Source organism: Clytia hemisphaerica, unplaced genomic scaffold, assembly GCF_902728285.1.
Source record: "Clytia hemisphaerica strain Z4C2 unplaced genomic scaffold, Clytia hemisphaerica genome assembly, whole genome shotgun sequence".
Lineage (NCBI taxonomy): Eukaryota > Metazoa > Cnidaria > Hydrozoa > Leptothecata > Clytiidae > Clytia > Clytia hemisphaerica.
This window is the reverse complement of record NW_027103238.1, coordinates 6,219-19,936: the sequence shown is the minus strand read 5'-3', so window position 1 is coordinate 19,936 and position 13,718 is coordinate 6,219. Positions and strand designations below refer to the sequence as shown.

The 13,718-nt window shown below is 35.4% G+C and overlaps 1 protein-coding gene across 1 annotated transcript in view; it reads right to left on the bottom strand.

The window, feature by feature from the left end:
- LOC136797674 (WD repeat-containing protein 81-like) overlaps nucleotides 1–13,240 on the bottom strand; it is a 46,411-nt gene extending 33,171 nt beyond the window's left edge. Inside the window, exons 1-12 of the mRNA XM_067054589.1 lie at nucleotides 13,071–13,240; nucleotides 12,452–12,642; nucleotides 11,859–12,021; nucleotides 10,311–11,313; nucleotides 9,425–9,715; nucleotides 9,027–9,298; nucleotides 5,595–5,744; nucleotides 4,991–5,151; nucleotides 4,405–4,622; nucleotides 3,637–3,876; nucleotides 2,096–2,329; nucleotides 398–1,057 (exon numbers count right to left, since the gene is read on the bottom strand). Coding sequence (XP_066910690.1) covers nucleotides 398–1,057; nucleotides 2,096–2,329; nucleotides 3,637–3,876; nucleotides 4,405–4,622; nucleotides 4,991–5,151; nucleotides 5,595–5,744; nucleotides 9,027–9,298; nucleotides 9,425–9,715; nucleotides 10,311–11,313; nucleotides 11,859–12,021; nucleotides 12,452–12,642; nucleotides 13,071–13,187 — 3,700 coding nt within the window. The 5' untranslated portion in view covers nucleotides 13,188–13,240. The remainder of the gene's footprint in view (nucleotides 1–397; nucleotides 1,058–2,095; nucleotides 2,330–3,636; nucleotides 3,877–4,404; nucleotides 4,623–4,990; nucleotides 5,152–5,594; nucleotides 5,745–9,026; nucleotides 9,299–9,424; nucleotides 9,716–10,310; nucleotides 11,314–11,858; nucleotides 12,022–12,451; nucleotides 12,643–13,070) is intronic.
- Between the last annotated feature and the right edge of the window lie 478 nt (nucleotides 13,241–13,718).

Sequence of the window (13,718 nt, the reverse complement as noted above, 5' to 3'; positions counted from 1 at the left end):
CCCAAAATCAATGTTCGAGTTGAATTTTTGCACGTTCACAAGACTCACCATCACACTGATATTGGGAGAGGGGTGGACAAACAGTTCTGTCCAGGATTGTGGCAGGACTTTCAGCTAACGACGGTGGCGTGGGTTTTCTACACGGCACTAAGAAAATGTGAAGTGTTCCCTAGTGTGTTACATAAGTTTCATATCAGACTCATATTTGATAACAGGACATTGTCTGCCTAGTGTTATATTATTTATTATTTATTAGCAAAAATGTTTTTCTTATCCTCTTTCTGACCAATCTTGCCCCACATTCGTGGCAATTCAGTGTGAAAAAGCTTGTGAAATAAAATTGATGAGTAAGCACTCTTATTTAAAAACAAAATTTTTTAAGCGAAATAACACTAACCTATATTTTCAGTTGTTAAGTTTGGACCCAGCCATGGAATAAACCATTTCAAAGAATCAACCACGGTTCGATGTAGGTCAACATTTTGCGCGCCATCTTCTGTTACCATAGTTTCACTCCGCACAGATGTACCCATATCCATCAGTAAAACCTCTAAATCTTCATTGTCTACATTCCCAATATCGGTACCCCTAATATGATCATCTAAATCGTTATCCTGAAGGAGAACTGTAAAAGGTGCATCCGCCTTTTCGTCTTTCCGCCCGTATTCTTGATCAAGGGCGGGGAAAGGGCGCTCTCTTTCATACGAGAATGAAGGCAATGAGTGACTGGTAGAGCTCACTTCAATCATCTCTTCACACCCTGAATTTGATAAAATTTCTTGATAGCTCAAGACAGTATGTGTCTTTTGTGCTTCTGTTTTAACTAAAGCACCACGCCCAAAGCCTGGCTTTGGAAATCCGTCCGATTCGAATTCAGCAGAATTAACACTATCACTTTCGCTTTCATGTGAGTCTGTACTCAACAGTTGAAAAGCATTATTTTGTTGATCCGAAAACATGAAATCGAGGTTAAAACTTGACAACGAGATCGAGTCTTTTCCAGCCTCGTATGGAGTGACTTCGTATGACAGAATTGATCCGTTTGGTAATGACGTTCCTTAAAATATAAAAGAAATATAGTAGAGTCTCCATAACTTAAACGGCAAGGGCGGGGAAAGGAAATTGTTCGAGTTAAAGAAGACATCAGAGTCTTTCTCGGAAGATTATAGCTTCGAGCTCTTTGCACTCTCCGGCCACTGCACGCCCTGGGAACCGTAGACTCTTTAGTTAAAGTGTGATTGGGCCCTAAACTAAAAATTGTGATTTGGGAACTACAAATAATAGGTAGATTACTAACTTTCCGGTAGGTTATTTTAAATATTTATGCATTTCTTTGAACTGAAAAGGTTATTCTACATATTGTTATTTATAGAAGTTTAATTTACTTAAGTTACTTAACTTCCACCATTATGAAGAAAACTTTCGATTTGCGTAAGAGATCGCCATACAATATTCGAACGTTTTCTTCTTATTGCGGAAATTACGTAGTTAAATAAGCACAATAAACCTCTATAATATCGTGGTTACTGTTATTTGGCTGTTCAAATAGTGCAAATTTATCGGAATCGACAATCGAGTTAATCGAACCAAACTGAACGCAATCAATCAATTGAGAAATCTTGAGCACAATCAATATAGCCAATTCTTGACTCGTTGCGTTTTTTGATGGTCATGAGCTGGATCCTATCAAAAATTTTAAGCATGATTGTAATTTTGCCGTCCAATCTAGTTCAAAGCCAACCTCGTCCCCGTGTATCCTAGGCTTTATTTACTTTACTGATGGACGCCAGAGAATTATTATATGGCGCTATCAGTAACTTAACAATGGTTAACCAACCTCGTTCCCTGGGTATTATAGGCTTTTTTATGCTTACTGAGAGCGCCAGATGATGATTCTCTGGCGTCCATCAGTAATGTAAATAAAGCCTGGGATACATGGCAACGAGGTTGGCTCGGAAAGAGATTGAACGGAAAATTACAATCGAACTTAAATTTTTTTTAGAGATTATCACCGTTTGATTTAAGATTCGAATGTTTCTTTCAAAAGTCTATTGCGTTCGATTTGGTTCGATTGAGACGCGATATGAGCACGTACCAATGACACTAGTCTGTGCAGATGAAGTAGACATTTTAGTTAGCGTCGGCTGTTCATGAGGGTTGATTTGAAAATTGTGGTCTGAAGATTGGAGGATCTCCAATAACAGTCCCATGATGTATTCCAAAAAATAGTCCTGTCCAAAGGCTTGAAGAATGTTTGATAGGTATGATTGGTGTAACAGATTTGAGATTCCTGGTGATTTTGAGGCGTTGTCAAGTACTCGTTGAAGACCTAAATGTAAATGTAAAATTTGAAATCGAAATTAGATTTTTGATCAGAATTAATCAAATGTTCTTAGTTTTTTGAGGCTAAATCTACGCAAATCATCTCCTACCGGGTGCGCCACAAAAAAGTTTCTCTCTTTGAAACTGATTTTCTCGAAATCTAAGAATTAAGAAACAACCATTCCTATTCCATCGGAAAGAAGAAAGATAAACTTAAATTTTGATGGGTCATTTATGAAATTCGATTCATTAGATCAAAAGTTATGCTCAATCGAATAAAAAATTTACTTTCAGAAAGTGCCCGAAAACGTTAAAAATCGACCTATCAAATCTTTATTTTAAAATTGGCAATCGCAAGAGGCTTTACATGATTAAGACCATTTTTCAGTAACTAAACACATAAATTTTGAAACTGATGGAACGAAAGGGTTTAAAATGTTCATCAAAATCATTTCAATTTACTTTTAACGAAATCTTCCTCCAGATATTTGGTTCTAGACTGGATAAAGTCTATGTAAGGCTGGATGTACCTCGAAACCCATATTTAATGTATTTTTATGAATTTTACCAGATTTTTTGGCTTTTTTCGACGAATTTTCTGCCTTTTATTGAAATTCAATCTTCCTTTATACAACAAAAGGTCATTTAGACAGCTAATTATCATTTTTAATGACTGAAACGAAAATACTGATGCATCATGTAATTATGCTTCTGTTTAATTTGATAGGTCGATTTTTAACGTTTTTGAGCACTTTCAGAAAGTAACTTTTTTATTCAATAGAGCATAACTTTCGATCTAATGAACCGAATTTAATAAATGACCCATCAAAATTTAAGTTTATATTTCTTCTTTCCAATGGAATAGGAATGGTTCTTTTAAAATTTTTAGATTTCGGGAGAATTAGTTTTAAAGAGAGAAACTTTTTTGTGGCGCACCCGGTATTAAAAACCCACCTCACCATCCAAAGGGCTTTGTTGTGTGTAAGAAAAACTCTAATCAATGGGTGTGACGCCGGGTGATGGCTAATTACGCCGATTAGCGCCGGACCGTCGAAAGTTCATAACCACTTACACGTTTTTTTATAAGAAAAAACTATATAAGAACATAAGACTTCGAAGGCCAAAATGTTAAGAACAAGTTAAGAACATTTTAAGGCTTTGCAGACTCTAGAACAGTGAATTTCAAAGGAAAATGAACAAAAATACTCAAACAATAACGAAAATAAAAACATGTTAAGAACATTTTTAGGCTTAAAACTCAAAAAGTTAAGAACATCCCAAAAATTGTGGATGTTCTTTTAAAAAAAGGTGTACCTTTTAAAAAGACGGTTCTTGACATGTTCGGTCCAAGAGCAACACTGAGTGGCGGGAAAATATGAATATACATCAAAAGTTGGTATTTGTTATCGTTGAATAACGGTTCAAGGTACATCAACAAGAGGTGGACTGTCTCGTGGTCCAAGTGTTCTAATAGTGTTCTCAATTGTCTTGCACATTTCTCCATTTCGATATCAAGAGATTGTTGATATGTGTTGCTCGTCGTGGTATCATTATCTAGAAGAGAGTTCCCAAATAGGTATTTTTCTAAGAACCTGTAAAGTTTTGACTGCTTCTATTTACGTTAGTGGATATATTTTTCAGTTAAAATTTTGTAGACTACGGAACAGCAATGAGTAAGCGGATATCCTGATATCCCAGCTGGCACACAACGTTGTTTCAACGTTCACCTAACGTTTCATGGACTTCAGGTTAACGTTAAAACAACGTTGTGTTGTGTGCCAAAAGAGATCTCCCAACCAGTCCTTTTTGCACTTCATCGCGGAACGATTTAGATAGCCAAGGACAACTAATAGAAAAAAATTACTTGTCTTTCAAGCCAAAACCCCATAATGAAGCCCTAATCCCTCCCAGTGGATTGCGCTTTTTTTGTGTGATAGCGTGATTTATGTTTTTAAAAAGCGTAGTCGATAAGACTATATTTTCTGTGTGATGATGTGATGATGTGTGATTAATAAATTTTTGGCGCGATTACGTGATCAAGGATTCCACTGGGGTTGCTCTGAACTCATAACGATCACTTACCTTGTAAATTCACTGAAGGATCTAACAATGAAAACAGTGAGCTCAAGAATTTGAAGATTTTATCAAAAGTCGTTGGAAAGTTGAAACATTGATTCATGGTGTTCATCAAGGCTTGTAGACAAAGTTCATCTCTGTTGGGAAGTTCATCTTTGGTGAAAGTTGTGTTCTCCTTGAAAATTCTTGGATCGATGGCAAAGTCGATTGCTCCTTTCACCCAACTATGAAAATGATTATGAGATTTTGATATGTACAATTTCCAAGCTAGGTATTTGAATGGGGCATATTGTGATGGAGCTAATTTTGGTGATGAGAAGTGGTCAAAGCAAAATTTTTCTATGCCGGACGAAGCTTGAAATTTACTCCAAAAAAAGCAATAATTCTCCACATTTTAAAAAATCTGTTTGAGGTGGAGGAACTTTGGACACTGGAGAAATATTAAGAGCAAGTTAAGAACTTTTTAACGCTTTGCGGACTCTAAAACTAAGAACATATGTTAAGAGCATTTTTAAGGCTTAAAGTTCAAGAAGGCCAAATATTTTGGATGTTCTTATCAAAAAAATGAGTATAGAATGTAAAAAAACCATACGTTGGTGCCGAATCACTGATCTTCAATATTTTCAAATCTTGCACGAAACGTTCTTCCAGAGGGGCAACACACGTTCTGGTACGAAAAGCTTTGAAACACACAATCTCAATGACCAAACAAAGATACAACTTCATCATGTCAGTCAAATGGCTGTATTCAACCTGGAATATACAAATACGAGGAGGGATTGAAGAAATATTGTAACATCAGTATCCAGGGGTCAAGAAGTTGAAACGCCCAGAGTTAATCAATACCGAGGTTATGTATGTGTGTTTTTCAGCGACGGAGACGGTAATGTTCTAATTTGGCTAGATCCTAACCAGCCGAGGACGACGGTAAATCGGCACTTTGACCGTCCTCGATTTTGCGGGTCAGAACTACGGGTTATTCCAAATCGCTTCAATCACTTTACCGTCCTCAAAAGTGCAAATACATAAACTCGCTAATGATAAAATATCGTCAATCTTGCGTAAAATTACTTTCTGGAAGAGCTCATTAAGTTTATATTTGAAAGTTGATACAACAATTATATTGAGCTTTCGTTGATAGAGGGTCCAATCGGGTCCTGTAAAATGAGGAGTGTATTAAAAAATTTGTAACAAACCTCCATTTCAATTTTGGTATCACTGAACGTTCCAATACCATATCTTCCAATGCCATGTGCATTCGGTGGATTATTCATCATTTCGTATCTCAATAGACGTTCTGTTTGTTCCATAATGTCACTGAACACTAAAGTCTCGTTATTCTTCACCTAAAAAGATATCAATAAATATAAAAACTTCAACGAGGATCTCTTTCTATATGAGCTAGATTATTGTGTCTCTAGAAATAACATTGAAAATTATGATGAATTTGAAAATATTTTCAACAATATTTTGAATAGGCATGTACCTTTGAAGACCAAATATCTTCGCGCTAATAATAAACCTCATGTTACCAAAGATCTCAGGAAAGCAATCATGAAGCGCTCTCATCTCAAAGAATTAGCAAATAAATCTAAAAATTCTGAGGATGAGGCAAGTTATAAACGCCAGAGAAATTTGGTCGTCAAACTTAACAAGAAAGCAAAGAAAACTTTCTTCAGCAATAACACCGGCAAGTCTAAACACTTCTGGGATGCTATTAAAACAAAATTTTCAGATAAAAATTGCAAAGCTGAAGGAGGGATTCAATTGCTTGAAAACAACGCTTTACATACATCAAATGAAAGCGTTGCCGATATTTTCAACTCTTATTTCAATAGGGTTACTGAGACACTCGAAATCCCAACTTGGGATAGTCAAAACTCAAATCAGAGTTCCGGTAAAAATTTTATAAAACCATTTGAAAAACATCCAAGTATCAAAGAAATAATTTCTCAAAGGAACACTGACGAAGTTTTTGATTTTTCCAGAGTTGAAGAGACTGACGTTCTCAAAGTTATTTCAAGCCTAAATAAATCTAAATCTGTAAGTGGGACTATACCAACTCGTGTGCTTAAAATTGCAGCAAACGTCTGTGCTCCATTCTTAACTTCATGTTTTAATAAGTGCCTGGAATCTGGGACATTTCCAGACAGGCTTAAGCTTGCTGATATCACTCCTGTTCTCAAAAAAGGCTCACTTACTGATAAGGTCAATTATAGACCAATAAGCTTACTCCCAGTTGTTTCTAAAATCTTTGAGCGTTTAATAGTAAATCAATTAAACGCCCATCTCGAACCACATTTTTCAAAACTCTTGTGTGGTTTTCGAAAAGGTCATAGCACTCAACATGCCATTTTGAACATGTTGAGGAATTGGCAGAGTGCTATAGCAAATGACCAAAAAGTGGGAGCAATCTTAATTGACTTATCTAAAGCCTTTGACTGTTTACCTCACAACTTACTTTTGGCAAAACTCTCGGCATACGGGCTCAGTGAGAGTGCCGTCCAATTAATGCACAGCTATTTAAGCAATAGGAAGCACAGAGTTCGTATAGGTTCTCATTTAAGTTCATGGCTCGATATTTTATTAGGAGTACCCCAAGGGTCTATCCTTGGGCCATTACTTTTTAATATATTCATAAACGATCTATTTTATATCATAGATGAAATTTTAAATTTTGCAGATGATAATACTTTATCTTCTTCTGGATCAAACTTAGATGAAGTTAACGCAAACCTTTTACACCAACTAAGCATTGTCTTGATTGGTTTAGCAAACTCAATGGTTGCAAATCCCTCCAAGTTTCAACTATTTTACCCGGTACTTTAACGCCGAGGTTTCTCTTCCTGTTGGTAAAAACAACATTAAGAACGTCGATGTCGTGAAACTTCGGGTATAAAAATCGATGCAAAATTATCTTTTATTCCTCACGTCACCGAATTATGTAAAAAATCTAACCAAAAACTAAGGGCATTGAGAAGGGTGAGACATTTTTTATCAGAAGATCAAGCAAAACTTCTTATAAACTCCTATATTCTCTCACCATTTAACTATTGCCCATTAGTCTGGATGTTTTGCGGTAAAGGGGGTAGCAGCCTTATTGAGAAATGCCACCACAGAGCACTATGTGCTTTGAAAAACAAAACCATCTCGGAATATGACGACTTATTAACTGACTGTAATGCGGTGAGTATTCATACACGAAACCTAAAACTTCTCCTAATGGAAGTATTTAAATCTACACATGGCCTTGGACCACGTATCATGCATGGCATATTCACGGCATTGCAGTCACGTTATAAGCTTCGTTCTGGTCATACTCTTTCTCTTCCTCTATATAAAAAATACAATGGTGCATTTGGTGTTAACACATTTGACTTTAGAGCAGTTTCAACCTGGAACAAACTACCATCCTCTATTAAGTCGCTTGAAAATTTAGATTCCTTTAAAAATGCTCTAAAAAATGTCTTACCTATCTGCACTTGTAAAAATTGTACATAGTTTTTTTTTCTTCTCAGATCTTTTTTTTTTTTTTCAATATATATATTTTTAATGTTTTTATGACAGTTGGATTTGATTAGAAACTTACTTGTAATTTTCTAGATACCACCCAACTTAAAATAAAGAATAAATAAAAAAAAAAAAAAAAAAAAAAAAAAAAATCATATGAAAAACTGTTACCAGTTGTTTCAACAATTTTGCAAGAACAATGCGGAGCCTGCAATGACCCTGAATTTTAAACAAACTAAGATTAAAATCAGTGAAAAATCTCCAATACCTCGATTTTGCCTTATAAATCTAAAGAACAGGATAACAGCAAATCTTAGCTTCAGAGTCCAAAAGAATTAAGAACAAGCCAAGCCTCATAAAAATTTACTGGTTCATATAGAAAGAGAAGTGTAGTCGAGGGGTGAGTCTCCGGTCTCCACTTGCGCGCGCTACAATCGCACTTTTTCGAGCAAAGCTTCCAACGCTATTGGTCAAAAGAAAAATGAAGCAATTCCATTGGCGCGATCTGACGTAACGGTTGAAAAAAGTTGAAATGTATTCAACTTATTTTTCGAGAGTGAGCTACATTTTTATGACGTAATCTTTTTTCCAAGCAAAAAGGATAGAAGCTATACGGTGTGATCAAAGCACGCGCAAAGTGGAGACCGGCCTCAAGAATGAATAAGAACAGGGTTGACAGAGTTACTATCTACTAACTTTTTGGACCACTTTAAAGTACGGTACCCAGCCAACCATAAAGATACAGCACTTTACATAACGTTGGATAGGCTGCACGCATATCCTTTAATATGTTTTAATATAAGGGCTACTAATTGTGAATAAAATTTCCATCCGAGTTTAAATTTTCTTAAAAAGATTTAGAAATACAATGATTGTTTTAACCTCTAGCTATTCAAATCTTTAATATTCAAATTTGAAGAAATTTTTAAAGATTTCCCAAATAAAACTTACTCATCAAGCTAATCTAGTTTCTAAAACTCAAAAACACAAAGACGTTTGTAACTCTCGGACGGGAATTGGCATAAAACATATCAGAGGAGGTACACGTGTAGCCTAAACGTTAGATAAAAGTGGATACATTGTGGAAACATTGTCGTGTGATCGCTGAGTCTACAAACCTGATGGATTTTAGCAGGATCTATGGAATCATCATCCAGAAGAACTGAAGCAACACTTGAAGGCACATCCACAAAACTTTTAGTTTGTTTACGTTGCTGTTGTTGAACCACCGAAGCTATTGGAGAATCTGCCGGTAACTTTGATCCATCTTCATTGTCTTTACCACCACCGCCACCGCCTGCGACGCCAATGGATGATAAAGAAGAATCGTCCTTACTCTTACCGAGGTCTACATATTCCCATGACATTGAAAATTCTCTGGCAGGACGAACTAAAACATAATCAAGGCGACAACACGTAAATATTATGTAGAGTTGGCACGTGTCCTTGCAAAAATTCTTAGTTCTCTTATGACATTGAAAATTCTCTAGCAGGACAAAGAAAGTCATAAAAATACCTTCGGGACCATCAACGACATCGACAGGTGTGATCAGATCTTCAGTAAACGATTTCCTCTTAGGATGATGTTTATTAAACAATTGCACTATCCCGTAATTCTTCAGATCTTTGTGTTCGTCCACAAGAGCCAGATGAACGTTCTTCGCATGTTTTGCAGCTCGACCTTCTAGCTTGTAACCAAAGACAAGGTCGATCCAATGATGTAAGCTACTCGAAACTTTAGGACTTTCTAACATGGTGTAGTGATACTTGACAAATTCCTCAGGAGAATTGATCCATTCTGGAAGGCCTTAAAAGATGAATTGAAAAACATTAATATGAGACATAATACTGTATTAATTTTGTTACACATATTCACCATCGAAAATATCAAATACTATTATAAAATTCACAATAAGAAATTCAAAAGCTCGATGGTGTTTTAAAAGTTAGAAATTCAGCGAATGGATTTATGTCCTGTCAAAAAATTCAGCATTTTTAGTACGTCCGAAATATTATTGTTTAGATCCAGCAAGCGTTTTCCCAGCAAACAACCGGAATAGATCCGCAATACATAGCTAGAACAGACATGTCGACATAAGTTGTCTTAAAAGATCATACTTTTTATAGGCTTAACTCCTCAAAAAGTCTTTAAATATTATTTTTCGAGCCAAAAAGAAACCCACAAATTATCGTATTTTAAATCTGAAGGAGTAGCCACTTTCTATAAACCTGTTGCTAAAGCATTATCTCGTAAATAATACAAAGAAATAAAAAACAAATAAATTTTTTGTTTTCAAGTAGCGCCTTTTCCAGCAAGGCCACGAGTTCACTTTTCGATCATTCTGATATCATATCACTTTTGATAATAAAAGAAGACGATAAAAAGAACTATCAACTCTTACCTAAATCAGCCAAATCATCGTGAATAGATTTGAAAATGCTTGGATCATAGAAGAATTCTGGGATGCATTCATCCGGTGTCCACTGATACATCCTCCGGACATTAGCCGGATATTCGTCCGGAACCCATCTAGAGCGGACATGTCGACATAAGATATCTTTGGAAGTTTTGCGTGCATGATACATGAAATAGGTGATATCTGATAAGACATCAGAAACATGGTGTTGTATTGGATTCAACATCATTCCAAATCCATAAGCAGAGTTGCCAACGCCGGTGGAGAAAGTAGCATCCAGTTGACTGTCACCCTTATTGAGGCGAAATTTCGTTTTCTTTAGGTCTCTATAACCACCATGATTGCAAGAGAAATCAGTGACCCATGGGAACACAGGATGACTCAACGCTTGACCAAATTTCTTGCCAGCTAATTTATTTAAAATCATTAAGTAATCAAAATTACTGATTCTGCAGTTCACCCATTCGCTTGTGTAGACACTCAACTTTTCAGTTAATATGATATTTTTATCATCAAGATTGGTGTTCAAACCATCGTAAATCTTAATCAGAGGTTGTGAATCTGGTTCTTGGTCCAGAATCTGAGTAGCTGAAACTCCATCAAACACTGATATTCCAACCCACAACGTACCATGGTATAACGTCAAGTTTTCTGGTGCTAAGAGCGTGTTTATATAGACTTGCTGTCTTTGTAAGCACATCAATGTATTGAGAATCTGGTATAAAAGAAAGTTTAAATTGATATGACTTTTACCAATGATTGCTGGTGAATAATACAAAGCATCTTTCAGGTCGTACGGTGAATATTCCTCAAATACAAACACAAACTCTTTGGATTCAATGATGGCTTCTATTGGAGCAAAGAAGCTGTTTGTTGTGGTTGATTGGTAGGTTCTTGAGAATTCTCTTTCTGTTGTGCTTTTTGAAGTGTTGGTCAAGTCAATGACTTCAATATGAAAAGTGTTTTGAAGAAATTCTTTCACTTCAGTCTAAAATCAAGAAAATAGAAAACTTACTCCATACTCAACCCTGTTTTATAGACCCACTGGGACCCCAGCCCCACTAGAAAATATGGCAAAAATTTCGTCCCCGGTGCGAAAATACCCTGGAATTTCAGCCCAACTGGGAAAATGACTTTCATCTCCATTCGAAATTCAATGTTTAAAAATTGGAGAAAAAAATTTAACCTTCGAACAATAGAATTTCTATCCACGTCAGGATTTCAATAGGAATTTTTATCCCCACTGTGAGGAAACTTATGAAACACTACCGAGAGTTGGTTTATAAAGGGTCAGGCAATGGAGCCTAGCCTTGAGATATTCAGGAGATGATGACTATAGCTGCAAAAACATTGATTAAAAGGACATGCTCGATTTTTAATTGATTGTCACCAACTTTTACTGACTATTAACAGTTAATTGTGGACTGTAGTATATGTCACCTAAAATTCTTTGGCAAATGTAAAAATAAACTGCATCAATGATGCTTCGTGAAATTTCAAAATGATAAGTAAAATAGCAAAGAAAATTCTTACCCATCCTATTATTTTGTGTTTCTTTTCTTTTCTCTTATCCATTGTTGTTGTGTATTTTGAAAGATATTTACAAAGCTGTTCTTGCATGTGAAGATATTGCATACCGAAAACATCATAGATGGATGGGTTTTGTTCATTTGTCACCTTACCATGAAGCTCAGTGCTGAATAAATAAACAAAACATTTATGAGAGTTTACTTCAAGGAATGCTGCTGTCGTATTGTTCTTGGCCTAAGTCATATTGCCTTATCATCTAATGGATTTGACTTTTTCAATAATAGCACTAAAACACGCTGTTTAACTTTGAGTAAAATGCTATTCTGATGGAGATTGATTTTATAGCAGGATTTTGGGCGATGAATTCGAATTTCCTAACTTAAATTACGGTTTTGGCTTCATTGTTCATAGTACCCTGAAAAAAGACTCAAAGCAAAATATTTAAAGTACAATATCAAACTCGATGATAAAGCTTGACAAGTATAAGAGCAATTGAAAAATTTTCTTAGACAACTTGTATTTTTTTACTTGCCAAAAATGAAAACTTGTGCATGAAACTTTCACGTTGAAAGTGCATGAAAAAGGACAATACATACTTCTTGATGCAAAACGAGACATCCTTCTTCAGCACGTTCACGTTAACTTTACAAAGGTTGGATTCCTTTTCAAACTTATGGCCATACTGAAAGATATCCACAATGGATCCCCTCTGAGACAACTGGGATAATTCAAGGCAAAGCTTAGAGATTTTTTCTTCTTTGATGTGATTCAGCCATAGGCTGCTTATCTAAAATTAAAATGGAAAATAAGTTGAATCAGAGGCAACCAGAAACTCATTTTTCGTTAGCTGTCCACTATAAGGTAGTGGTTTCTCCCCTAACCCTTGATTTTCCTAACCCTCTTTGCCTTAAAAAAATCTATAAAATGTAGAGACATAAGTGCCTTTTTTAAACAGCAAGTATGACCAATCCATTCACTGGTTAGAATGGAATACAGAAAGGTCATGGTGCAGCTTTCTTACTTAAAAATAGAGAAATTTGAATTCTGAAGGCTTCCAAAATTAACCCACATATTATGAAAGTAACCAAATTGGCAGTAAAACCTTTGTTACCATAACATTTTCCTTTTAATATTTCAAAACAGATAAGAAATAAGAAGGATTATCATTTCCTTTCTACTACCTAAAATCTCTTTTTTATAACCACTGAAACATACCACTGTTTGAAAGCGATGGTGTTTTTTGCATTCACTCTTTTGAGCATCATGTATTGGTAATTTCAAAACACTTGAGACAGCTTCTTTTGCATCCTCTCTGGATATTTCTTGTCCCATGACAAATGTTTTTAACTAAATTAAAATTTTTACTAAACTCTAAAATGAAAGAAGATGATTAAATGCATTAAATTCAAAGTCAAAATAAGGTCTAGAGAGGAATCTTCAACCTCCAACGCAAACAAAAAAAGTGAAATCTTAAAAATGATTTTCCCCAAAACACTATTCTGCAAGCTATTAGAAAAGATTTAGAAATTATGTCTGTTACATTTTGAAATATTGGATGATTCTGTAAGACAATACAGTGTGGAATCAATAGTGAAAGAATAGGATATAGAACTTTTTTTCAAGGAATATTTAAGAGAAACTTTTTGTTGCCTACATAGCTGTTAAATAACTTTTCCCCTGTTAAATATCGTTTACCCAAAACTAAAAGCTGTAATCCCGCATAGTAGGGCTCAAGATTACCGGGTGCTCCACAAAAAAGTTTCTCTCTTTAAAACTAATTTAATCTCGAAATCTAAAAATTTTTAAAAAACTGTTCCAATTTCATTGAAAGAAGAAAGATAAACTTAGGATTTGATGGTATCA